The sequence below is a fragment of the Ricinus communis genome, chromosome 2, assembly GCF_019578655.1.
Source record: "Ricinus communis isolate WT05 ecotype wild-type chromosome 2, ASM1957865v1, whole genome shotgun sequence".
Lineage (NCBI taxonomy): Eukaryota > Viridiplantae > Streptophyta > Magnoliopsida > Malpighiales > Euphorbiaceae > Ricinus > Ricinus communis.
The window spans coordinates 11388503-11415110 of NC_063257.1; the positions used below are offsets into that span (position 1 = coordinate 11388503).

General features: G+C 30.5%; 1 protein-coding gene and 1 non-coding gene across 2 annotated transcripts; both read left to right on the forward strand.

Annotated features, from left to right (window-relative positions):
- Positions 1 to 20116: 20116 nt before the first annotated feature.
- LOC112535538 lies at positions 20117 to 20224 on the forward strand. Its single transcript, XR_003079649.1, has one exon. It is a non-coding gene; the product is annotated as a small nucleolar RNA R71 (small nucleolar RNA).
- Positions 20225 to 23693: 3469 nt separating this feature from the next.
- LOC8282195 (phenylalanine N-monooxygenase CYP79D16) lies at positions 23694 to 26261 on the forward strand. Its single transcript, XM_015721936.3, has 2 exons — positions 23694 to 24957; positions 25540 to 26261. Exons 1-2 carry the CDS (start codon positions 23905 to 23907, stop codon positions 26167 to 26169), a joined length of 1683 nt encoding a protein of 560 aa, XP_015577422.3. The 5' UTR covers positions 23694 to 23904; the 3' UTR covers positions 26170 to 26261.
- The last annotated feature ends 347 nt before the right edge of the window (positions 26262 to 26608 follow it).

Genomic DNA, 26608 nt, shown 5'->3' on the forward strand with positions numbered 1-26608 from the left:
TTTACATGCTTTTTACAAAAGTAAGTTTCAAAAAACTTAAAAAATAAAATAAAGAAATAATTACATAAAAGTATTATATGGTTTCATCATTTGACAATTTCCAGAATGTGATTTTCTTTTTCAAACAAAAAGAGGCTTGTAGTTATAAATAATGATAGAAAAGATATCTCACAGTTAAAAAGTCTCAATTTGTAAGGATCAAGCCATCTTTACACCGATTGACCATCAATATCCTATTGTGTGTGTGTTTGATAATGTGAGTATGGAGTTTAACAACTCCTAGTTTTAAAATCTGATCATTAAATCATGATTTAGGAAGTCATTGCTCCAATGATAAATTGATTTAACAATCCAACAATGATGTTTTGAGTTGTTAAACTCTAAACCCATATTATCAAACATGAAAAATATGATAATGATGATTGATCGGAGTGAAAATGGCTAAATCCTTACAAATTGAAACTTTTTAATGGTAAAATATTTTTTTTTGTCGTGATTTATAACTGTATTTCTTTTTTTTATTGTTTGGAAAAAATAACACACTGAAAGTTGTCAAGTGATGAAACCACAAGGTACTTTTATGTACTTATCTCTAAAGAAAATTAATAACTGAGAATGACACCATTAAGAGTTAGATTGGGTTAGTGATGTGGATCTCTACCCTCAATATCATAAGAAATTAAACGAATTTCCAATGGATACCATTGTATATAATAAAAATTAAAGTTATGATATTAAAAAGAAAATAATTAAAGTATTGGTACTAACTAGAAACATAAGCCAAAATTTTAAAACCATAGCTATTTACCTAATAAAATCTCATATTATTATGCTTCACACTTCAGTCAAGTAAACAGATAAATACAAAAAAAAGTACTATATAGTTTCATCATTTTACATTTTTTAGCATGTGTTTTTCAGACAAAGAGATATGTGATTAGTAATGATGATGAAAAAATGTATCTCGACTTTAAAAAGTTTCAATTCATAAGAGTTTAGCCATTTTACTTCTGATCAGTCATTGTTATTATGTTGCTCGTATTTGATAATGAGAATTTGGAACTTAATAACTTCTAATCTCATTATTTGACTGTTAATTTCATTTCATCAAATCACTAAATATGATTTAAAGGTCAAATAATGAAATTATAAACTATTAAGCTCTAAACTTATATTATCAAATACAAACAATATGATAATGATGGCTTACTGAAAAAAAGATGATTAAATTATTAAAAAACTAAAATTTTAAAAAGCAAAATACTTTTTTTTTCCTCATAATTTACAATTATATATTTTTTTTATCTCATTAATAATATTTATATTAAAAATTTTAAAATAATTTTTTTTACTTATCAATAAAGTGAAAGATACTTTAGATAGTATTGCTTGGTGGGCAGGCTGTTATCTCAATGGATCAGGCCACCTTTAAATACATATTTTAAATTCTTGCAAAAAAACGTACAGTTTTTTTTTTTGGGTAAATTATTTTATTGATATCAAATTTTTGGACTTAATATCCAACTGAGACTAATAGTTCAGTTATTTTCTTTTTGGTACTAATACTGTTAATTTTTGTTTCCATTTAAATTATCTAATACTTTTTCAGCCTATTTTTGCTGATATGGTCATTGGAAATCAGAAATTCTTAATTGATTTATCGTATCGAGCAAAATGATGTTAGACAATTACGCCATTGGAAGGCAACCCAAATGCCTTCTTTATTTTCATTTATACTTTTTATTTTCTTTCACTTAGTTTATTTTTTTTTTTTAGTTTTTAGTTTGTTTTAATGAAGTTCAATTTTTGGGCAGAAGATTAATTTTAATAAGTCGTGACCACGCCTTTGAGCTTTTATATTTTTTATTTTCTTCCTCTATTCCCTACAACTCTTGTGAATTTTTACTCCGCCATGTGTGGCTAAGCTTTTAATTTCTGATTCAAGAGTGAATAAATTTCAATTGTGATTTTGTGTGGCGTTGTGCTTAACAGAATTTCTTCAATAATTCAAGTATTCTTTATTTCTTTTTTTATTGCTTAACATAATTTCTTCTTTGATTTTTCTATTGCTATCCTTGAGTTTGTGATCCGTAATTATCATGAACAATTGACAAAAATAGCAAGAAGTTGGCTCATGTGTATGTAATTGCGGTCTTTCCGAATTAAATAGCTTGAATGATAGGCTCTAGGGAAATAAAGATACAAGATTAAATCATTACAGTTATCTTGATTAATTAATATTGGTTTAGTCATTCCCATTATTCTTAATACTATTATTGAGTTGATATGAAACGCTATCATGCCCAGTTAACTAATGGTAAGTTTTGATTTGGATGTGGGGTTTGAGTCAATTATATTAGGAGAATTTATAATTTTTACGGCTTTTCCAAATCAGTAGACTAAGTATTTGAATAGAATTGATATTTAAGCCTGTGATTAGAATTACAATTGGATGGAATTTGCACTCTTGAATTGGAAGTTTGGTAAGATTAATTTTTATTTACTTTAATATTCAGCTTTTATTATTTTCTTGTTTATTTATAATTTTAGTTCAATCATTCAAAATCTCCTATTTTTATTATTTAACATTGAGAAGCTATTCACATTGGTTTTCTAGGGATTCGACCTCGTTTCACTATTTCTACAAGTTAGTTTAGGAAAATCAGTAATTTATTTTGTAGGGCTTCGACAACTCATTCAAAATTTGACCACCATTACTGGGGAGCTATTTTAGTTTCTCATTGTTTAATGTATTTGTTTACGACTCGTTCTTCTCAGGCTATTGATTTGCAATATAATTCTAAAATTGAGAAGACAATGCGTCGATTAAGAAATGAGACTAGACAGAAAAAGTCATCTCATAGAGGAATTAGAGATAGATTTGGCTATTGGTGACACATCTATTTTTTAAGAAGTTGTAGAAAATATGGCAAATAAAACTCTCAAAGAGCAGCCGCGCTGGATTTGAATCAACAACTTTATGCATTATATTTCCTAATATTGAAGTTGATCTTAAACTAAAATTTAGCTTAATTCACTTACTCTCTTCTTTTCATGGATGTGGAGGTGAAGATCCTCATAGACACTTGAAAGAATTCCATATTGTATGCTCCAGAATGAAGTCACATAGTGTGACCGAAGAGCAAATAAATCTTAGAACTTTTTCCTTTTCTTTAAAGGATAAAGCAAAAGATTAGATAAATTATCTACCCTCTGGTTCAATAACAACATGGAATGAGATGAGAAGATTGTTCTTAGATAAGTTTTTTCCTGTAACAAGAGCTGCCAACATCAGAAAAGAAATTTATTGCATAACACAATTCACTGGAGAGACATTGTATGAGTATTAGGAGACGTTCAAGCAATTGTATGCTAGTTTCCCCCATCACTAAATTTCTGATCAACTCTTAATTCATTACTTCTGTAAAGGATTATTACCAATAGCTAGGAGTATGATTGATGCAACAAGTGATGGAGTTTTAGTAGACAAGGCACATGAAGAAGCCAAGCAATTGATTTCAAACATGGCTGAAAATTCTTAGCAATTTGGTACAAGAGCTGATGGAGCTATTAGGTGAGTTAATGAGGTAAGCACTAAAAAATCTTGAAAATTAAATTTCTAATTTAACTACTTTGGTTCATCAAATGACTGTAGGGCGATTGCAAATGGAAAAAGTTTATGGAATATGCTCAGTTCAATGACATTCCATTGATATGTGCCCTACATTGTAACAAGACTCGATGCAAGAGGCTAATGCTTTAGGCGGGTTTACTGGTCAACCTCAAAGGAAGTATTATTCTTATTCCAATCAATATAATCCTGGATGGAAAGATTACCCGAATTTGAGCTATGGAAACCAATGAGGACACTTCCCATAACTTCATTAGACCGCCTCAAGTTTTCCAAAAATCTCAAGCTTCAAAATCAAGTATGTCTTTGGAAGATATTATTAAAAATCTTGCTAACAGTACTCTTCAACTTCCATAGGAAACAAGGTCAAGCATTTAGAATTTAGCAATTAAATTACTCAATTGGCTATGTCGGTTAGTAAATTGGTTCAAAATTCTGAAAACTGCCTTCACGACTAGAGATAAATCTAAAGGAGAATGTTAGTGCAATTGCACTAAGAAGCGGAAAGGAGATTCCTTCAGGGTCGATTCCACTTAAGAAAAGTGAATTGAGCAAGGAAAAGGAAGAAGAAGCTTCCTCTAAAGCATCAAATGGGGTAAAATTCAATCCTCCTCTATCTCTTTTATCTCACACTCCATTACCTCATTTTCCTAGCAGATTAGCTAAACCAAAAGAAGATGAGCAAGAAAATGAGATCTTAGATATATTTAGGAAGGTGAAAATAAATATCCCATTATTGGATGTTGTCGAGCAAATTCCTAAATATACAAAGTTCTTAAAGAAATTGTGCACAAACAAAAGGAGGATGAAGGAAAAGGAGAAAGTGGTGGTAAGTAAAAATGTGTCGGCTATCTTACAAAAGAATATGCCAAAAAAATGCAAGGATCTAGGTATATTTTCATTATCTTGTATTATTGGTAAAAAGAAAATTGAGCGTACCATGTTAGATTTAGGAGCTTCCATTAGTGTCATGTCATTTTCTATTTATCAAGAGTTGAAACTAAATGACTTACAAAAGACTGGTGTAGTGATTTAATTAGCTGAACGTTCTTATATTCATCCCCTTGGAGTCGTTGAAGATGTTTTGGTGCAGGTTAATGAGGTCATATTTCCTGTTGACTTTTATATTTTGGAAATGGATGGTAATTCCTCATCAAAATCAGCTTCAACTTTGTTAGGATGACCATTCATGAAAATAGCTAAGACAATGAGGGTACTCTCTCCATAGAGTTTGATGGAAAGATTGTTAATTTTCATATTTTGGATGCAATGAAATATCCTAATGGTGTACATCCTCTCTGTCATATTAATGTGATTGATTCAATTTTACAGGATGTATTTGCAAAAGAAAGTGTTGGTGATGAGTAAAAATTAGATGCACAATCTAATTTAAAAGGAATTGATTATGAGATTGGTGTAGAAGAATTATTTTCAACAACATTATCTGAACCAATAAATTTCAATACTGAAATTTCTAATACTAATAATAAGATATTACCTTCAATTGTGCAGGCACCAAAATTGGAGCTAAAAATTTTACCGGATCACCATACGTATATTTAGGTGATGGTGAAATATTGCCTGTCATCATCTCAAAAGAACTAACAATGAATCCAGGAAGAAAGAATTGGAGCCTTCGTTTAGATGATGCTCCTTGGGCTTACTGAACGGCTCACAAAACTCCTATAGGAATGTCCCCTTATCGGTTAGTTTTTTTGTAAAGCATGTCACTTACCGGTAGAAATCAAGCATAAATCCTATTGGGCAGTTTGGCGGTGCAATATGGACATAGACAAAGCTGGGATATCAAGGCTACTGCAATTGCAAGAATAGAGGAGTTGCGATTGAATGCTTATGAGAATTCGAGAATTTATAAAGAAAAATTCAAGTTATTCCATGATAACATACTTAATAGGAAATAATTTGAGATTTGTGAAAAATTATTATTATATAATTCTCGATTGAAGCTTATACCTGGTAAGTTTCGTTCTCGATAGATCAGTCCATTTGTTGTTACTAATGTGTTTCCCTATGGTGCAATAGAAATTATAAGCTTAGATTTGGATAAAATTTTCAAAGTGAATGGTCATATATTGAAGATCTTCCATGAGGGTGAAATTGCTCCATGTCTCATTAGTTTTCCTTTGAATCACCCTACTTATTTGGATGACCGTAACGTTTCATCATTCCGCTGAGCAAAACGACATTAAACAATTATTCTATTAGGAGGTAACCCAAATGTTTTCTTTATTTTTATTCATACTTTTTATTTTGTTTCACTTAGTTTATTTTATTTTTAGTTTTTAGCTTTTTTAATGAAGAAGTTCAATTTTTGGGCAGGAGATTAATTTTAATAAGGCGTCAGTCTTTTACAGCTTTTCGAGATGTATCAAGCAAATGTCTTTTTCCAGAAGATCGTTCTTGATAAGCCGTGACCACGACTTATATCAAACCACCTTCTGATTTTGTTTTGAGCAATAAGCCTTGAGAATTTAACTTCTTTACTTTATTTTCTTTAGGATATTTTATTTATGATAAAAAATAAAAAATAAAAATAAATAAAAACATTTTATTATTATTATTTTCTACTTTTTTTCCCACTATCCTATTTTTTCTAACATTTCTTTTATTTTTATTTTTTCCAGACCTCTGATGATTCAACTGAACTAGATTTTGAAGCTCATTTGGGAAAAGGTGGAACATAAAATTTCAATGATTGAGAGAAATTTGGATGCCTTGATAAAGCATAGGAGGGTTCTATCTCCTTGCCCACCATCACCATAGACTACTCAGCCCAAGTTGCTCGCAAATCAGGAGAGTTTCATATTTCTTTTCATTTTTTTTGTGAGCCATTTTCTTTTTGATACATTGAGGATAATATATAGTTTAGGTGTGAGGGAAGAATTTGTTAATTACATGATTTCCTTTTATTTTTGAAAATTGTGTTTTTTTATGCTTAGAATTAGGTGTGCTTTAATTCATATGTGCTAATTTTTCTTTTGGAACCTTTTTTTTTCTTATAACCTAGATTTCCATGTAAGTTAGGGATACATTTTTTGTTTGAATTTTAATACATGAAAGGAATAAGCATGATTAGTGTTTCTTTAAAATTATTTGATGGTATCTCATTGGTTTATTGATTGAAAAATGCACAAGATTTGATGCAAATTTGAACATTCAAGTGAACTTTTGAGCCTAAGAGCAGTATATTATATTTTGCTCTAATTGTTTTTGTTGAATGTTATCATACTTAGTGCGCTTATTCTAGAACTTGCTTGTGAATGTATATTGAGACCACATTTTTGGATTGGTGCTTTAATATGATAAGGACAATTATGATTAAGCAATTCTTAGACTCTTAAAAGATCTACTTTGTTAATTTTCCTTTTAGTTAGCCACTTTGAGCCTATTTTTTATTTTTTTCTTGTCTTTAACACATATTGTTTAGCCCAAGACCTTTCATTTATTACTTCTATTTTTCTATCCTTGTTAAGACAAGATGCAAAAGTGTTAGATGGTATAAAAAGAAACAGAAAAATGCTAAAAAGAAAAAAAAATTAGTAATGGAAAGAAATTCGAAAAAAATGAAAAAAATAAAAAAGAAAAATAAAATGTTGAAAAAAAAAGTTGATATTTATTCCTTTCATGAAAGAGGATAATTGGAGAAGTGTTTATCAAAGATGTTGAACTGAATTGTTATATGTTATTTCTCCAAACATTTTAGTGCTAATATAAGATGTGGAGATAAAATTCAAAGTTTTTATAGTGTATTTTGTGGTTATGTGGCATAGTTATCATGCAAGTAAATGACTTTTTGTCTTGATTATGAAACACTTTAATTTTTTTCTTTTATCATACCCTTTCTTAAGCCCCATACAACCCTTGTGAAGTCCCTTTGATTTTTGCAACCAATACATGTGTAGTGGTGGAGACTTGACTCATTAGCAAGATTATGGTAATAACATGCTATTTTTTTATTCTGAAAGTAAATGCACCCTAAACACTTTGAGAGTATTGTAAAACCATATTAGGGTGTTAAGTCTTTTTGCATTTGATTTTGATGGATTAGTGAGATACTTATTTTTTTTGTTACAAAATTTATCCTATGAGTGTTATTCTCTTGATAGTCATTATGATTCAACTCATTGATGTATGTTTAACTTATTTGGTATTTAGGGATATTTAAAGAGATTAAAAGGAAGTAGAGAGGAGAATTGATATGTTGAGTTGAGGTATGCTTGAGGACAAGCATGAATTAGGTTTGGAAAAATTTGATAGATCATAAATAATACTTATTGTGTTTAATTCTCTTATATTTTGATTGGATATTGTGCTTAATTGTGGAAATTGTGTTTGTTATGATCTAGATGTTGAAATATCAGAGATTGAGCAGAATTCAGTTTAAAGACATATTTTCAAGCATCACTTGTCAAAAATCAAGTCTTTTGGAGGATCAGTGAAAGTTTATGCAGAATATCATTTTCAACAAGGCGTGACCACTCCCTGCAATCTATGAGCTGCTGAAATCTGTTGATGAGAATTTTAAATTTTTTTAGTTAAATTCATGGTGAGTCCACTTTTATGTTATTTCCTTTATTTTGGAAGTTCTGGATAAAAAAAGATTGTCTCCTATATTATTAGGATTTTATTTATTTAGATTTCCCTTTTTTTTTAGCTTTCCATATGGGATTTGAATTATATAGGAAGTTTATTTCTTTATGGATAGAGATTATTTTATTAGGATTTAGGTTTGACTTTCTATATAAGGAGGCTAGTTTTACAAAAGGGAACGACTTTGAGCTTTTATATTTTTTATTTTCTTCCTCTATTCCCTATAACTCTTGTGAATTCTTACTTCACCATGCGTGGCTAAGCTTTTAATTTCTCATTCAAGAGTGAATAAATTCCAATTGTGATTTTGTGAGATTTTGTGCTTAATATAATTTCTTCTTTAATTCAAGTATTTTTTTTTCTATTATTATTGTTTATGAATTTTTGATATTGATTAAACTGACGACTCAATATGATATTGATTTTTCTATTGCTATCTTTGAGTTTATGATCCACAATTGTCATGAACGATTGATATAAGTATCATATTGAAAAATATACCACTTTTTTGGGGTTGTTTTCTCATGTTGAAAGATATACCCCTCTTGCAGGGTTGTTTTCTCATATTGACAAATATACCCCTCTTACGGGGTTGTTTTCTAATATTGAAAAATATACCACTTTTTTGAGGTTGTTTTCTCATTTTGACAGATATACCCCTCGTACAAGGTTGTTTTCTAATATTAACAAATACACCCCTCTTACGAGGTTGTTTTCTCATATTGACAATTATACAATTTTTATGGGGTTGTTTTTTCATTTTGAAAGATATACCACTCTTATGGGGTTGTTTTCTAATATTGACAAATATACCCTTCTTACAGGGTTGTTTTCTCATATTGACAAATATACCCCTCTTACGGAGTTGTTTACTCATATTGAAAAATATACCATTTTTTTAGGATTGTATTATCATGTTGAAAGATATACCCCTCTTACGGGGCTGCTTTCTAATATTGACAAATATACCCCTCTTACGGGGTTCTTTTCTCATATTGACAAATATACTACTTTTTTGGGGTTTTTTTCTCATGTTTAAAGATATAACCTCTTACGGAGTTATTTTCTCATATTGACAAATATACCCCTCTTACGGGGTTGTTTTCTAATAAGGAGTTAGCTTGTGTGTGTGTGATTGCGGTCTTTCCGAATTACATAGCTTGCATGATAGGCTCTAGAGAAATAAAATAACAAGATTAATTATATTGCAGCTATCTCGATTAATTAATGTTGGTTTAGTCATTCTCATTATTCTTAATGCTATCATTGAGTTGATATGGTACGCTTTCGTGCCCGGTTGACTAATGGTAAGTTTTGATTTGGATGCTGGGTTTGAGTCAATTATATTAAAAGAATTTACACTTGTTGCGGCTTTTCCAAATAAATAGTCTAAGTACTTGAATAGAAAAATTGATATTTAAGTTTTTGATTAGAATTAGAATTGGATGGAATTTACACTTTTGAATTGGAAGTTTGGTAAGATTAATTTTTATTTACTTTAATAATCAGCTTTTATCATTTTTTTATTTACTTATAATTTTAGTTCAATCATTCAAAACCCTCTATGTTTATTATTTAATTTTAAAAAACTATTCACATTGGTTCCCTTAGGATTCGACCTGGTGTCACTATTTCTATAAGTTAGTTGAGAACAATCAGTAATTTATTTTGAAGGGCTTCGACAACTCGTTCAGAAAACAAAGCTAGTTTGATTTGCAATGAATTTTCTGACGTGCTTTGGGTAATTAGAGAATAATAAATTCTCCTCATAAATTTTCTATCCACACCGGTTTTATAGTGATATAATTTCTTTAAAAAATTGATAGCCAAAACTATTTGACTATTTCAGGGTTGATCGGTAACTTGAATGAAGGATCATATAGATTCATAATTTATGTATCATTACAAGTCTATTAGATTCATCAGATAATCGATCAGGCTCCAATAACCAGTATCGAGTCCACTAACATAGATAATTGTTTACATAGTTAATATAAATTTTAGTAGAATAAATAGATAATTATTTATTAAAGATTGTAACATTTTTGGAGATATATTAGTTAGTACTTACATTAAGGAATTAATTTTTTTTATTTATATAGATTAAATGGATTAAAATCTATAATTGGGCGGCTGGAGAACATAAGGAAAATGAATATTAACTACATTATGAATTTTATTATTAAATTATGGTAATTAATTTAGAATATAGTATATGAATTATAAAACTTATAGTAAGGAATTGAGGTATTTAATTATATATAATTATTGGTTGATAATTAATGATATGATCATGTGATATTATTATTAATATTTTTAATACTCCTATTAATTAAATGAGTTAAATTGTAATCAATGGATAAGGTGGATTAGTTATTAAGATAATTGATTATGTTAATTATAAAAATTAATGATTGTCAAGAATGAGATATTATATAGATATTAGAGGTTACATAAGGATTGTTAGCAAAAAATATTTAAATTATTTTTAAATTATATTTATAAGTGAATTATAGAGTTAAATATTCAAATAATTATTTAAAGTTAGGAGGTTGTATAAAATTATAGTTTGATTGAGGATTCGGCTAAAAGTCTTGCATATTGAGAGAGTGACATTGTATTTTCTTTACTCTAAGTGTTTCTCATAAAAATTATTTATTTATTGGTGATTTTAATTTAGTTATTCTCTATAGAAACTGGAAATGAAGTGTGGTACTTTTAGTTCTTTTATATATAAATATAATTTTCTTTAGGTGGGTGCATATATTCATTTATGTGATCTATGATATCACACCTTAAATATCAGATATGTCAAATAAAATATATTGTCTTTTGGACAATATTGAATATGCATATAGCTTATTTGTACAGTTCTGGATTTATTAGTCATGCTTCTGGATTTTGCTCGAAGATGATTTTATTTGGCTAAGAATAATGAAATGTTATTTTTTATGTAGTTTTGATAAGTGGATGAATCATTAAGAATTATATTTTTTGGTACACCATATATTTAAAACCCTTGTATGTTCCATCTTATTATTTATTTATTTTCTCATTAATTTTTATTCATCGTTTTTCTATCTATCAAAGTTATGCAGGACATTTAGAATGCGTATAGTTTCACTATTGGTATCGAAAAAGCACGTTAAGAATTTCTTTTGATTTAAAATATTAGTTTTTATAATTTTTATAAACTGTTTTTCTCAACTTGCTCTAGAAGAAAACATCAATCAATTCACATGCTTTTTACAAAAGTAATTTTCAAAAAGTTTAAAAAATAAAATAAAAGGATAAATAAATAAAAGTATTATGTGGTTTCATCATTTGAAAATTTTTAAAATATGATTTTTTTCAGATAAAAAAAGACATATAATTATAAATAGTGACAAAAAAAATATCTCAAAGTTAAAAAGTAAAGATGATTAAATTATTAAAAACTAAATTTTTTTAAAAATAAAATACATTTTTTCTCATAATTTACAATCATATATTTTCTTTTTATCTAATTAATATATTTATATTAAAAGTTTTAAAATAATTTCTTTTTTGTACTTATCAATAAAATGAAAGATACTTTACATAGTATTGGGGCAGGCTGTTATCACAAGGATCAGGCCACCCTTAAATACTTGGTTGTAAATTTTGCACAAAGACGTACAAGTTTTTTGGGATAAATACTAACTGTAAAAATGATTTATATTATATATATATTATATATATCCATTTAAATAAATTAATGAATATTATTATCTATAAACGGTGAATACTTATATGAATAAAAAAATTATTTTAATATATATCATAAAAAAATAAATCTAACTTTTATAAAGAATCAACATCATTTTCATATGAAAATAAATATTTCACGATTATTTTAAAAACATATATAGATTTATAATTACTGAATTGACAATAATAAATTAATGAACATATAGATCATAAATGATGAATATCCTTCACTAAAATAATCACTATCTAAAAATTGATTGAATACAAAATGAACATTATTACAGTAAATAATAAGTATTGTCGTATGAATGATAATTATAAAAAGATAATACTTTTGATTATGAAATTATCAATTACGTATCGAGGAAAGATTTTAATTTATGAAATATGTAAAAATTAGTTTCATTCACGAATAATATAAAAATCTAGAATATAAAGAGTTGCTAAAAATTATATTATATTACTTTTAATAGATAATTTATTTTATAATTTACTGAAAGTATATTGATTTTTAATCCTCCAAAGTATGACTAATTGAAAATTTTAAAAATATATATTACTAATTATGTTAGTTTTTGAATTTTATTTACCTATACATATATATATATTAGATTTTAAGATATAAATTTTTTTAACACGTGTTAGTATATTTTGCTTAGTTTTTGAATTTTATTTACCTATACATATATATATATATATTAGATTTTAAGATATAAATTTTTTTAACACGTGTTACTATATTTTGCCACATTTTAATAGTTGTATTATTTTAAAACATAAAATTTAAGTTTGTGCATAAAAAAATTAAAAATGACACTTACAATATTTAATTTATTATTCATGGAAATATTATATTTACATTATTATTTAAGTTCAAAATAATTATGACAGTCGTATAACACACACATAAAAATTAATTTTATAAATATTAAAATATTTACTTAATATATAATTTATTTATAGTAATTTCAAATTTTTTTTAAAAAGTGCAAGACACAGTCCCACACGTATTTTCCTGCCTCCGACCCATAATACAAAGTGGACCAGGATGCAGGGTATAAATTGCCTACGTGGTGTACCCTAGTCATTTCCTGTGTGAAATTCAGCAAGGTAGCCTATAGCCCCGTCCACTACACTTTCTTTTATCGTGATAGTATTAGAGCCCAATTCGCTACTTGCTGTACCACCTTATCCACTGATTAGTCTTTAACTCATTTAATTAATAGGAATTTTAATAATATTAATAATAATATCATATTATCATATAATCAATTATCAACTAATAAATTATATATAATTAAATACTTTAATTCCTTGTTATAAGTTTTATAATTCATATACCATATGTTAGTAGACACAGCACTAATCATTAGAGTCCGATTGATTATCCGATAATATTAACAGACTTGTACTGATACATAGATCACGAATCAAATGCGTGATCCTTCGTTCAAGTTACCGATCAACTCCGAAATAATCAAACAGTTTAATATAGTACAAGTGTACTTAATGTGTCACTCATTTAAAATATTATCAAAACTAACAAGTGTCCTCTCTTCCTTCCCCGATCCTTCTTTTCTTTCTTTCAATATCGACATTAGGCCTTCGAACTTTTCCTTATTACAACTTGGTCCCTCAACTTTCTTAATTACTTACAATTTCATTCCGCAGAATTCCAATTTAACCCCCAAACTTCTTTTTAGCCTTTCAATTAAGCCCCTAACTATTTAATTTGGGCCAAAACCGAATTATTGAAAATACACAATTACAAAAATACCCCTGACCGACATATTTATTTATAAAAATACCAAGCTCACAAATTTCCATTAAAACCCCATAAAAATAACATTATACTTTCAATCCTTATTCCAAAATAAATTTCCAATTTAGTCCTAACACACAATTAAATTAAATAATCAATTTCCAACTTAATATTTAATACTACTAATCAATTATAATACCAATTTTTTTAAAATTCTTTTATAAACATCCTTTACAATTCTACCATAATTTTCCAATATATAATTTTACTTATATAAATATGCATTTGGGAAAATTTTGAATAACCAAAATATAATCATTTCTCAAATAATTTACTTGAATAATTTCTTAAAAATCAAACTAATTGGGTATAGAAAATAACTCATTTATTTATCTAACATGAACATTCAAAATTTGTATTTAAATCATTCCAATTAAACTGAATAAAAATAAAGCTAAAATTAACTTAAATAAAAATTCATTATTAAATCTAAAAAAAATTCCGGGTGTTACATTCTCCCCCCCTTAAAAAAAATTCGACCTCGAATTTTAAAAGAAAAGGGGCTACACTCTAAGATTGAAACTAATTAGGAACCTCTCATCTCCAACCCGGCTTCTCGGAAACTTTTCCTCGGCAGAAATAAACCACAAGACTCATCGACAAAACCCTTAAATAAAACTGGCGAACCTGAAAATCCGCGATCCTCACTTACTACTCCTCGGAAACCAAATCTTTACTTGCATTCATACACTGAGGATCCAACACGAGCAAAGGATCGAAAATATACTTCCTCAACTCAGACCTACGAAAAACTGGATTTAACCTCAGAGAACATTACTAATACTTGGCGGCAAGTCCAACTTACATGCCACCTCACCAACCTGCCGACAAAACCAAGGGTTCCCACAACCTTATTTTCTTACCAAACCACATCACTTATGACATACCATCCATCTAGTTTCCATAACCGACACAACTCATGCCATCCTGACACAAGATTCCTCTTTGACTGAAATCCAAAAGCCTCTCTTATAATCTAACATAGGGCCTACAGCTCCACATACTCACTCTCTCAACAACTCAACTCGTCATCCAGAAAATTCTCAAGCTAACACTATTTACTTTGAAAAATTACATCTTTACTTACTTTATAATCATCACTGATAAAAGCTTTATTATCTTGGAAAAATACTTTTATAAAATCGTAAAACCTTTAGCCATTTCTTTATATAAAATTTTACAATATCGCGCGCCAGGGTGATGATGCCCCTATCACCAAGGGTTGCAATGCACAATGTATGATGCATGTCCTAAAATGAATTTATGCATGCCTAACAGTGAAATGCCATAATGCATTCTTACGGGACTAGGCGCAATATTGTATTTCAAAAACACTTGTCCTACTTAGAAAAATAAATAATGTTCGCTTAAGTTTCTCTGGATTCCAAGCGTCCGAAAATACTTCTGCCATCTTTTTTAAGCTTCTTACAACCATAAAACTCAACCATAAAGCTCTGACATCCGCTCGACTTCCCAGGCACTACCTTAGGCGCTACTCAAAAAGGCGATGCCTGATGCGATGACGAGGCAGCTCATGACACGACTGCAATCACGCTCTACACTAAAACTGACTGCGGTGCCCACCATCGAAACAACAATCAAAGCTTCTAAAGGCGGACTGCACTAATCACTTGAAGAAACAACACGAGTCTATCGCGCTTCAGATCCTCCCATCGCTACAAAGCACATTCTCAGCACGGCACCAAAGACAAGCTCACAAGAAAGGAAAGACTGACTCTCTAACTGTGAAGGCTGAGACACTGGAGTCAATGAAAACAACAAGACAGATTTGATCCTAACTCCGCAGTACCAAGAAAAATCTTAACTTAGGTCGAAGGAAATCTAAACCTAAGCTCTGATACCAACTTTGTCATGACCCCACCTTGGGCCCGTGACCCATGACTAGGAATGGGTAGGCTTAAGGCCACCGAAACCCGTAGTAAGCCTGACACTCACTGATTTAAACAAATCTCATCTCAAATTAATATTATTAAAGCCACAATTTATCTTAAATGCTACACTTTACATAATTTAATCGGTCTGCCAGAAGAACTAGGCGAGACCTGAAACTCAGAAAATTTACAACTGATACATCTACTATTACTACTGCGGAGGATCTAAGATTTACCAATTTACATACCAAATCAAATACATCACCCGATGATGAAGGAGCTACCGAATAAGAGTCGCGGAGAACTAACGATCACGAATCAGAAAAACATAAATGGAGACTGGTCTAGAGTGAGTTAAAATCAAATAATCTAGAGACTATTGCTTCTTCTCGGAAAACATAGATTATTCAAATCAGATATCAAACCATACTATAATCATACCCTACTATTTCCTTCACATAAAATATTAATCATTCGAATCAAAATATCAACCATGCACGTAAATACAATCCATATTATAACCATACCATAATAAATTAATAAATAAATAAATAAAAATATATTTTTTACTTTTACGGGACGAGTGGCTCAATAGAACCCTAACCCCAAATTCTAACAGCCATTTTGGCTCTCTTAATCCAATAAGACTGGTGCCTAGAGAGCAAGCTCGATCAGGGTCCTTACCTCCAGACTGAACACTTGAATTCCAAATAAGCCGCCCGGAGAGCATCGCTCGATCGGGGACCTTAACTCGCAATCAATCGAACTCGTGAGAGCAATGCTCGATCAGGGCAAACAAATCCATAATAACCTTATGTCCATAATCATTACCGGTGCGCACGCGTTCCTGATGTAACCCATCAGACGGCATGTTCTACAAGCCACATTTCCCAATTCGCAATCATCACATATAATAAATATCATTATCTAATGAACTCAACCAACACATATCGAAATAAAGATTAAAGATTTAAGGTAAAACAACGTGCAATTTGTGAGGGGAAAAATAATAACGTTTATCTTATTATAACATACTAATAATAATATTTATATTATTATAAATATTAATAATCAAGTGAAATCATTTATTTTGCGATACTAATAATCATATTATGCATAAACTTTCAAAATAGCATATTAAATCAGACTTAGCAATAGTGCAATGATTAAATGACTTTAACTCACAGGATTGGGCGACCTCCTAGCTCTGCTCCGGTGCCTCAGTTGGAGCGAGCCAAACGAACTGACAATCTAGTCACGGAAAACAATTTATCAAAACGATGAAACAATTACAATAGATCCTAGGTCTAGATTCCTAGGACTGACTGTCTAAGAATCTCGACTCAGGAACTACCGAAAATTCGGCAGAACCTCCCCTACAACACGAGCATTACCCCCCGTAAAAACGGGTCCAGAACCTGCCAGAAAAACACTCTAAATATCCAACAATTAAAATAATGGGAGTCGGGTCCCCAAACTTCACTATTTCCCGACTCCGCCACACAGCACAAAATACGACTATGGCAGGCCAACTGACAGACAATTATTTTTGACTCATAAAAATCATCAAGTACACAATACCATCCAATAGACACAAATTTAAAATCAAGGATTTCTAAGATCAACGGCCAGAGAAAATTACCGAGACGCTCGATCGACTCGCCTCCGGCCGCCGGAGTCCGATCAACGATCTGGACACACCATCGGACTCACAACGACGCGCTGATGACGATTCCCGCTTCCGATTTTTCGATCTGACACCCGATCATCCGGAGAAATTTGCGGACGATCACGGCCGTCGATTCGCAAACGAAGCCCGATCGCCACGAAACCGGTGCCATCGCGAAGCTTGAGCAGAGGAGAGTCGGGATATGCCCTCCGATCGTCCATTCTGCCACCATTTTCTCTCTCCACCGGATCTTCCGATTCCGGCCACCACTGTCGACGCCGCCGCCGCCAAAACAAAGCCGAGGCCGAGAGGAGTCGATCGGCACCAAGGTCAACAGCCACCGACGCCGGAAACGCTCGCACGGCGGCAAGGAAGCTTCGGCCATTTTCCTCCTCGCGAGCTGCCGTCGCCCGTGGTGCCTGCGCTGCCGCTGGCCGACGGCCGGCCGCCACAAGCCACTCCGACGACGCACGCCACCGCAGCTCCTCCTTCTTCTTCGGCTCTCTCTCTCTCTCCTCTCTTCCTTCCCCGATCCTTCTTTTCTTTCTTTCAATATCGACATTAGGCCCTCGAACGTTTCCTTATTACAACTTGGTCCCTCAACTTTCTTAATTACTTACAATTTCATCCCGCAGAATTCCAATTTAACCCCCAAACTTCTTTTTAGCCTTTCAATTAAGCCCCTAACTATTTAATTTGGGCCAAAACCGAATTATTGAAAATACACAATTACAAAAATACCCCTACCGACATATTTATTTACAAAAATACCAAGCTCACAAATTTCCATTAAAACCCCATAAAAATAACATTATACTTTCAATCCTTATTCCAAAATAAATTTTCAATTTAGTCCTTACACACAATTAAATTAAATAATCAATTTCCAACTTAATATTTAATACTACTAATCAATTATAATACCAATTTTTTCAAAATTCTTTTATAAACATCCTTTACAATTCTACCATAATTTTCCAATATATAATTTTACTTATATAAATATGCATTTGGGAAAATTTTGAATAACCAAAATATAATCATTTCTCAAATAATTTACTTGAATAATTTCTTAAAAATCAAACTAATTGGGTATAGAAAATAACTCATTTATTTATCTAACATGAACATTCAAAATTTGTATTTAAATCATTCCAATTAAACCGAATAAAAATAAAGCTAAAATTAACTTAAATAAAAATTTATTATTAAATATAAAAAAAATTCCGGGTGTTACAGTTTTTTATATATAAATATAATTTTCTCTATATTTATTTATGTGATCTAAGATATTACACTTTAAATATGAGGTGCCAGAAAAAATATATTGTCTTCTGGACAATATTGAATACGCATAAAGCTTATTGTGTACTGTTATCTCAATATTGCTCGGTGGGGCAGACTGTTATCTCAATGGATCTTAAATACCTGGTTGTAAATTCTTGCATAAAATCGTACAATTTTTCTTTCTTCGAAATAACAACGTGCAAAGTGCTTAAATTGGGGTGAATGATTGATCAGTAGAGGACAAGACCAAGATCAAGCCTCTTGATTCTTGATAACTAAGCCTTAAATCCTTAAGAATCACATAATATTATTTTTCCCATTGCAAGTGTACAGTTTTTCATGACAAACATGGAGGAAAGTTCAAACTTAATTGTTATTTTTACTGAAACATATATTTATCATTCATGTTAAATTTATAAATGTAACTCATATAGTATTTGACATCTCGAGTTTTCTACAACTTAATATCTAGATATTTTATACAATTTAATATTTGAAAATAAATAATAAATTAGTACATACAAATTAGAGGAATAATAATAATAATAATCTCAAACTAATCAAGTAATACACATCTGATATATTCAAGTAATGGGCATATGATTTATTATTTTGAATAAAGTGACTGATGTCTCAAATTTAGTATTTGTAAGTGTACGATTTGAATGATAGTATAGACAAATTTACTACGAGATCGATCTCACAAGAAATTGTAAAGCATATATTATAAAGACCAACTATCACATAAAAATACTTTAAAATAAATCTAATCACTCTAAGTTAATATTTTGAAAAGTTTTGAAGGTTTATAAAAGAAATTAAATAAATTAGAAAATAAATATACAAATGAAATGTTTAATGTAAATTATATGATAAATTAACATTTAGTTATACTTAGTAATCCCCTTATTTCCCTTTAAGTCTAAATCTAATGAATGAGATAGTGATGTGCCTTTTTCTTTAAGTCACTCAAGCTAATGATGCAACCTAAGTTATTTGTGGTAGATTTTAATCATTATTTCTCTAGAAAAAATTTGGATGGTTCCTCCATCCTGGATTGTAAGTGCTGGAGTATGGACTATTCCTAGGTTGATAACATTCCATCAAATTAACCTGTTCATAATCATTTCCTGCATAAATCTCATAAGATAAGTAAACTTTAGCACCATGACCATAAACACCACATATACTAGATACTTTATTGCTTGGTACATTCCTAGTTGAAGTAAGTATTTTAACTTTTTTGTTAATTCAGCTATTACATAAGCATCTCATTATTAGACACAACTTCATTCACTCATACTTTTTTTATTCTTACACTCTTCTGTTGTCAATTGGCTTCTAACATCTCAAAAATATCATAACCCGCATCAACAATTTTTTTCTAACATAGCACCATCAACTGCATTGTCAACCATATATTGATATTGTTGTGTTAAACCATCATAGAATGATTAGTTGGTCACAGGAAGTGGGTATCCATGGTGTGGGCATTACATTAAAAATGATTTGGAGCGATATCATGCTTTATGAAAGGATTCAATATCTTTTTGATAAAAGTTGTAAATTTCAGCCCTTAATTCTTTAATCTTTTGATATGAGTAGAATTTACTTATAAATTTTTGTTAAACTTCATCCCAAGTTCTCAAAGAATTAGAAGGCAAGCTGATTAACCAAGCCTTTGCTTTCTCTTTTAATGAGTAAGGAAAACATCTCATCCTTAGCTGGTTTTTATTTAGTCGAGATAATGGGATATATTAAATAATTAAATAATTAAAATTAAAATTATATTATATATTAAATAATTCTATATTGAATATTAAATAATTCTAAGAAAATAATAATTATATAATTGAATATTTTTGTTTTATTTTTATTTTAATATAATTCAATATTAAAATTTTAGTATGATTCAATATTTTAATATAATTCAATATGTTAATATAATATAATATTATAACACTATATTCAATTAAATATTATAATTTAAGAAAAACATCTCATCCTTAGTTGGTTTTCATTTAATCGAGATAATGGAAATATATGAACTATAGCATAAAATCGCCAAATAAATTTGCATCTTCACTTGGCATACTATAGAATGAAGAAAGCATATTAAAATGAATATTTTTAAGTTTATAATTCCTAGATGCATCACCTAGAACTATGCATGAAGTAGCGTTACCAATTATGGGACGAGCATAATCTTTCATAGCCATTTGCCTTTGAGCTGCAACTTTTCTTTGGTCATTAGCTATTATTTCAATCTCTTCTTCAAATCCTTATTCTAACTTTTCTTCAAATTATTTTTCTCTTGAAGGTATAAACTCACTCTCAACTTCTTGGTCTCTTTCCGCCTTTTTAACAGCTGATCTCAAGTTTTAGGAATTTTGAGTTGATGAATCACCTGATCTTATTTTTCTGCTAGGTATACAAAACCAAAGGAAAAATTTCAAATTTTAAAAACTTAAAAAGAAAAATTTAAAGACAAAACAAAAACACATAAACATGCAACACACAAAAACACAAGAAATATAACTCGATAATTAATCAATATAATATTGACCTAGTTTCCCGGCAACAATGCCAAAAACTTGATTTCTCAAGCTTAGTACTCGCAAATGTACGAACCGAATGATAGTACGGGCAAGTTTACCATGAGGTCAATCTCACAAGAAACTGTAGAGCATATATTATAAAGACCAACTATAATATAAAAATAAATCTAAACACTCTAAGGCAATGTTTTGAGAATATTTTGAAGGTTTACGAAAGAAATTAAATAAACTACAAAATAAAAATGCAAATGAAATATTTAATGTAGATTTCTTATACCAACATAGATTAAAGTAAAGATGATGTATCTAATACTTTTAACCTAAAGATTTTCATAACACATATTACTATTAAATTGATATAATGGTCAATTAACAATAATAGATGAAACTAATATATGTATGAAGATAAAGAAATAATTTATTAAACTCATAATATATAAGGTACATACATAAGTAAAAAGCCAAACTAAACACTTATTGAACTTAACCTGACATATTTAACCCAAAGGTCATTGTAATTAAATAAAAAGAAATAAGAAATATAAAATAAAAATTAAAGCTCTCTTAAAATCCAAAAATTCTTCAGGAAATGAAGAAGATTGACCCTCATTCTCCACGTCCTGAAAAACTTCTCTGATCAAAACTAACTAAATGTTATAGAAGGCGGACTATAGGAAATTCACAGAGAGAAGAATAATAGAATGATGCTCTCCTTGTTTAACTGCTCTATTTCTTGTAGAGATTCCTTATTCAGAGTCCTTCTCTAAGCATAATACCGCAATAGTTATCTCTTAACTACCCTAAATAAAATAAACAACTTAAAAAAGATAATTTATGTTAATTACATTATAACTAATTAATTTTTCTTTCGTAGGCCTTGATAAACTCAGCTAAGCCTTTATTCCGAGCCTTTTACAGCTGCAATCCAATTAAAGTCTATTTATACATTCTTGGCTCATATTTTCTCTCTTTGGTTATTATGATCTGAAATTAGCTAATAAAAATAAAGTGAGATAATAAGTACATATTTTTACATATTATGTATATAAAACATACCAATAAATCACTAAAAGCCTTAATTATATATACATAATATCAACCTATTAGTAACCTAAAATTAAAGTGCTATTTAATTGTTTATCTTTAGTATTAATAATAATGAGATATTTATGGAATTTATTTATTTGATTTAGGTAAGGTGTATTATTTAAATAAATAATATAATGGGACTTAATAAAGGATTTAATTTTGGTATTTACAGTGCTATAACAATAGTAATTATTTGAGTATTTAGATTTTAATGAATTTGATCCAGTAAATTAACTAAGTACTTGGATTAAACTAATATTTATTTATATAAAACGGGGTTAAAATAAAAGTTTGATTTAAATATGGGATTTAGATGTAAAGGTGTCACACTAAATCAAAATATTTTTCATGTTTTAATAATTGTAACTAATTTAGCCCAAATTTAACAAATTAGTGGCTTAATTGAAAGGATAAATACAAGTTAGGGGTTTAAGGGTAAATAACTAGGGGTGAGTAAAAAACGAAAAGGGAGAAGAATAAAAAGGAAACGGGTAGGGGGAGGAAGGAAGGTTAGGAGAGAGAGAGAGAGGGAGGCCAGGACACTAGTTGGGAGCAGAAGAGTTGCTGGCAAACTTAGCCCTAGCAACAATGAAGGTGGACAGTGGTTGTGGGTGGTTGACGAAGGAGCCAAATTAGATAGTTGGGTGACATCAGCGTGTAACGGCTTTGTTCAAACAGCATCTAACTATTTAATTTTTTTTTATCTTTTTTATGGGACTGTATAGTATAACAACACGAAACTCTATCGGCCATAAACTGTTACGGAAATAATATGAAAAGACTAAAAATTTTTATTTAGACTTGATGTATACACTATACTTAACAGAAAAGTGATATACATGTATCAGTGTTTTATACTTTAGTATTAAATAATCGGCATATATTTTATCATTTAAAATTAATAAATATTATTTATTATTTTAATATATAGGCGAGTACCTACACTAAATTTAGGTAAAAAATTTCGAGACTTAAAAGTTGCCACTGCAAAGCCCTTGTATTTCATCTCATCAGTTACTTTTTCATATCTTTAGCTCGTTTTATCTTAATTTTAATTTTTTTTATAATCGCTTATCAAACGCGATCAGATTACAAGAATAGTTATGAAATATTATTTTAGACATGTATATATATATGAATGCATAAACGAGGTTAGTTATGAAATCAAAAGAAAATAAAAATGATACCTTAAATAATAATAATATATGTTGTGTGGCCAAACTAAACTTGAATTCCATAATGTGTAAATGGTTTGTATAAATGAATAGAAGAAGATTTAATATATAGTTAATATATGATTTGGATAAATGTATAAATAAAAGCTCAAATATATGGTATATACAGTAGAGTTATTAAGATACAAGTATAAATACGGATCACGCGTCCTGTATTATTCAGATGTAACAAATCGTTCTATTGCATTGCTATATTGAATTACATCGTAGATTTTGGATTCAGCCCTATAAATGGGAGAGGTTATAGAGTTAATTATTACATTGTGTAAACAAAAAAAGAAGGAAAAGAAAAAAGCAAATGAGATAAAAGAGCTGAGAGTTTGCTAGAAACAGCATCCTGCAAAGTATGCAGGCTTTCCAGTTCTATTAAATAGAAGCAGCATGTCGATGGACAGTTTTGTGGCCATGCAGAACGCTACCTCTGTAATATCTTGCACTGGGCTAGCTTCTCTTCATGGCACTCCAGATTTTTCCGGAATTGGCATTGGCTTTCTCAGAACATTGTTGAGCTCCTGTTCCCTAGTTCTTCTCTTGGCGTTGGCCTTAATTTACTTGACGAAATTCCAAAAGCTAGAAAGCCAAAAGGCCAAGCAACTCCTACTACCTCCTGGCCCAAAACCTTGGCCTCTTGTCGGATGCCTGCCAACGATGCTAGCAAATAAGCCGACCTTTCGATGGATACACAAGCTCATGAAAGAAATGAACACTGAAATTGCTTGTATCCGTCTTAGAAACGTTCATGTGATTCCTGTCACTTCTCCTGAGATTAGCCGCGAATTCTTGGAAGTACAGGATGCTGTCTTTGCAAGCAGGCCGATAACCATGTCCACCGATCTCACTACAAGTGGTTATTTGACAACAGGTCTTGTGCCCTTAGGAGAACAATGGAAGAAAATGAAGAGAGTGCTGGTAACGCAAGTTCTTTCTGCGGAAAAATATAAGTGGTTTTACGGAAAAAGACTTGAAGAAGCTGATCACCTTGTTCGTTATGTGTATAACCAATGCAAGACTGCCGAGGAAGGTGGATCAGTTGACGTGAGAATCACTGGACGGCACTATTGTGGAAATGTAATAAGGAAGATGGTGTTTAACAAAAGGTTCTTCGGGGAGGGAATGAAGGACGGAGGGCCTGGTGTCGAGGAAAAAGAGCATGTTGATGCGATTTTAACAGCCCTTGCTCATACCTATGCATTTAGTGTGTCTGATTATATGCCATGCTTGATAGGGCTTGACTTGGATGGTCATGAGAAGATCATGAAGGATGCTATTGGGATCATAAAAAAATATCAAGATCCCATAATTGAAGCGAGGATCGAACAATGGAGGGATGGCACTAAGAAGGAAGTGGATGACTTGCTTGACGTTTTCATACATTTAGAAGATGCCAATGGCAACTCGTTGCTGTCAATGGAAGAGATTAAAGCTCAGATTACTGTAAGCTCTGTCTCTCTCACTCTATCTCAGATGCATACTATTGAATGTAAACTTCAATATTTGCTACTATTGTTTTAAGAGTGATTAGTTGTTAAAGAGAGTCTATAGTTATGCTAAAGCTCTAAGTATATGAAAGGTTAGATTATTAAGTGCTATGAATATCACTAGTTAAATTTGTAAGTGAAAAATTATACAAGTGCTATTATAAATAACTTACAATAGAAATAGTTATCTCTTGTTAAGAGATAGGGGTGGAAAGCTATCTCTTGTTAAGAGATAAAGTGTCTTGTGTACTTTAATTATAGAAATAGTTTATTATGTTTATCTACTTCTTCTCCCCCATAAAAGTTGTCCAACATATACAACATATCTCAAATATAACATTTTTTCTGCCTGATTGTTGAAATGGAATTAAGGAAAATTCCATTTGCATGTTCTTTTCTTGCAAGAAGCTCAGTTCATCATTTTCAGTTCGGCAATATGTTGGTTAAGATTCAAATTTATTGCATCTTCCATTTTAATTACTATAGTTCCCACCAACTGATTTCAACAAAGCTAAATATCACCTATCAATTTTTGCAGGAAATAATGCTGGCAGCAGTGGATAATCCATCAAATGCTATAGAATGGGCACTTGCAGAGATGATAAACAAACCGAAACTTCTTGAGAACGCAGTAGAAGAATTGGATAGAGTTGTTGGAAGGGAGAGACTAGTCCAAGAGGCAGATTTTCCACAGCTCAATTACATAAAAGCATGTGCTAAAGAAGCGTTTCGCCTCCACCCTATTGTCTTCTTCAATCTTCCTCATGTCTCCATAGCAGATACAACTGTTGCTAACTATTTTATTCCGAAAGGTAGCCATGTCTTGCTTAGCCGAGTCGGCCTCGGCCGGAATCCCCGGATTTGGGATGAACCACACATGTTCAAACCAGAGCGTCATTTCAAGAAAAGTGGATGTCAAGTGATGCTGACGCAGCCTGATTTGAACTTGCTTTCATTTAGTACAGGACGAAGAGGTTGTCCAGGCATCATGTTGGGAACTGCAATGACTGTTATGTTATTTGCTAGGCTTCTTCAAGGGTTTAGCTGGAGCGTGCCCCCTAATGAGACAAGCATTGATCTTTCAGAGTCTAAGAATAGTTTGGAACTTGCCAAACCATTAGTTGCACTCGCAAAGCCACGTTTGCCTGCAAATTTGTACCCGGCATAATCACATGCATGCTTCCAAATTAAACATATTAGACTAATTTATAAGTATTGAAAATATGCAGACAACTCGGCAAAGGCAACTGTTACAAGAGAGTGACTTTATCGCGTGCGTTTTATGTTTTATATTATTTTTGTTCTTGTAGCGATTCATTTTCCATTTTTTGTTGATATGGTTGGTCAGTTTTTCTACTGGGTACCTTACCCAAATTCTGCTTTAATAAAGTCTTGGTTTGTGAAAAAATTGTGATTAATTAAGAAATCTACTGAAACCAACCTTGCAAAGGGATGATGTTAAATGCGATGTTTTTACCATAACTGATGTATAAGAAATATTATCGATTTTAAGTTGCAGTTTCTTTCATTTGGTATACAAATAAATATTTTGGGTAATGTTATCAGTAAATTACATTGGCGATTATTACACTTTACATTTTGTATTA

What these genes read in the sequence shown, in the direction of transcription:
- LOC8282195 (XM_015721936.3), top strand. Translation starts at nt 23,905, where the DNA reads ATGTCGATGGACAGTTTTGTGGCCATGCAGAACGCTACCTCTGTAATA. An exon ending in AGATTAAAGCTCAGATTACT is followed by an intron (nt 24,958 to 25,539) that starts GTAAGCTCTGTC and finishes CAATTTTTGCAG; the next exon opens with GAAATAATGCTGGCAGCAGT.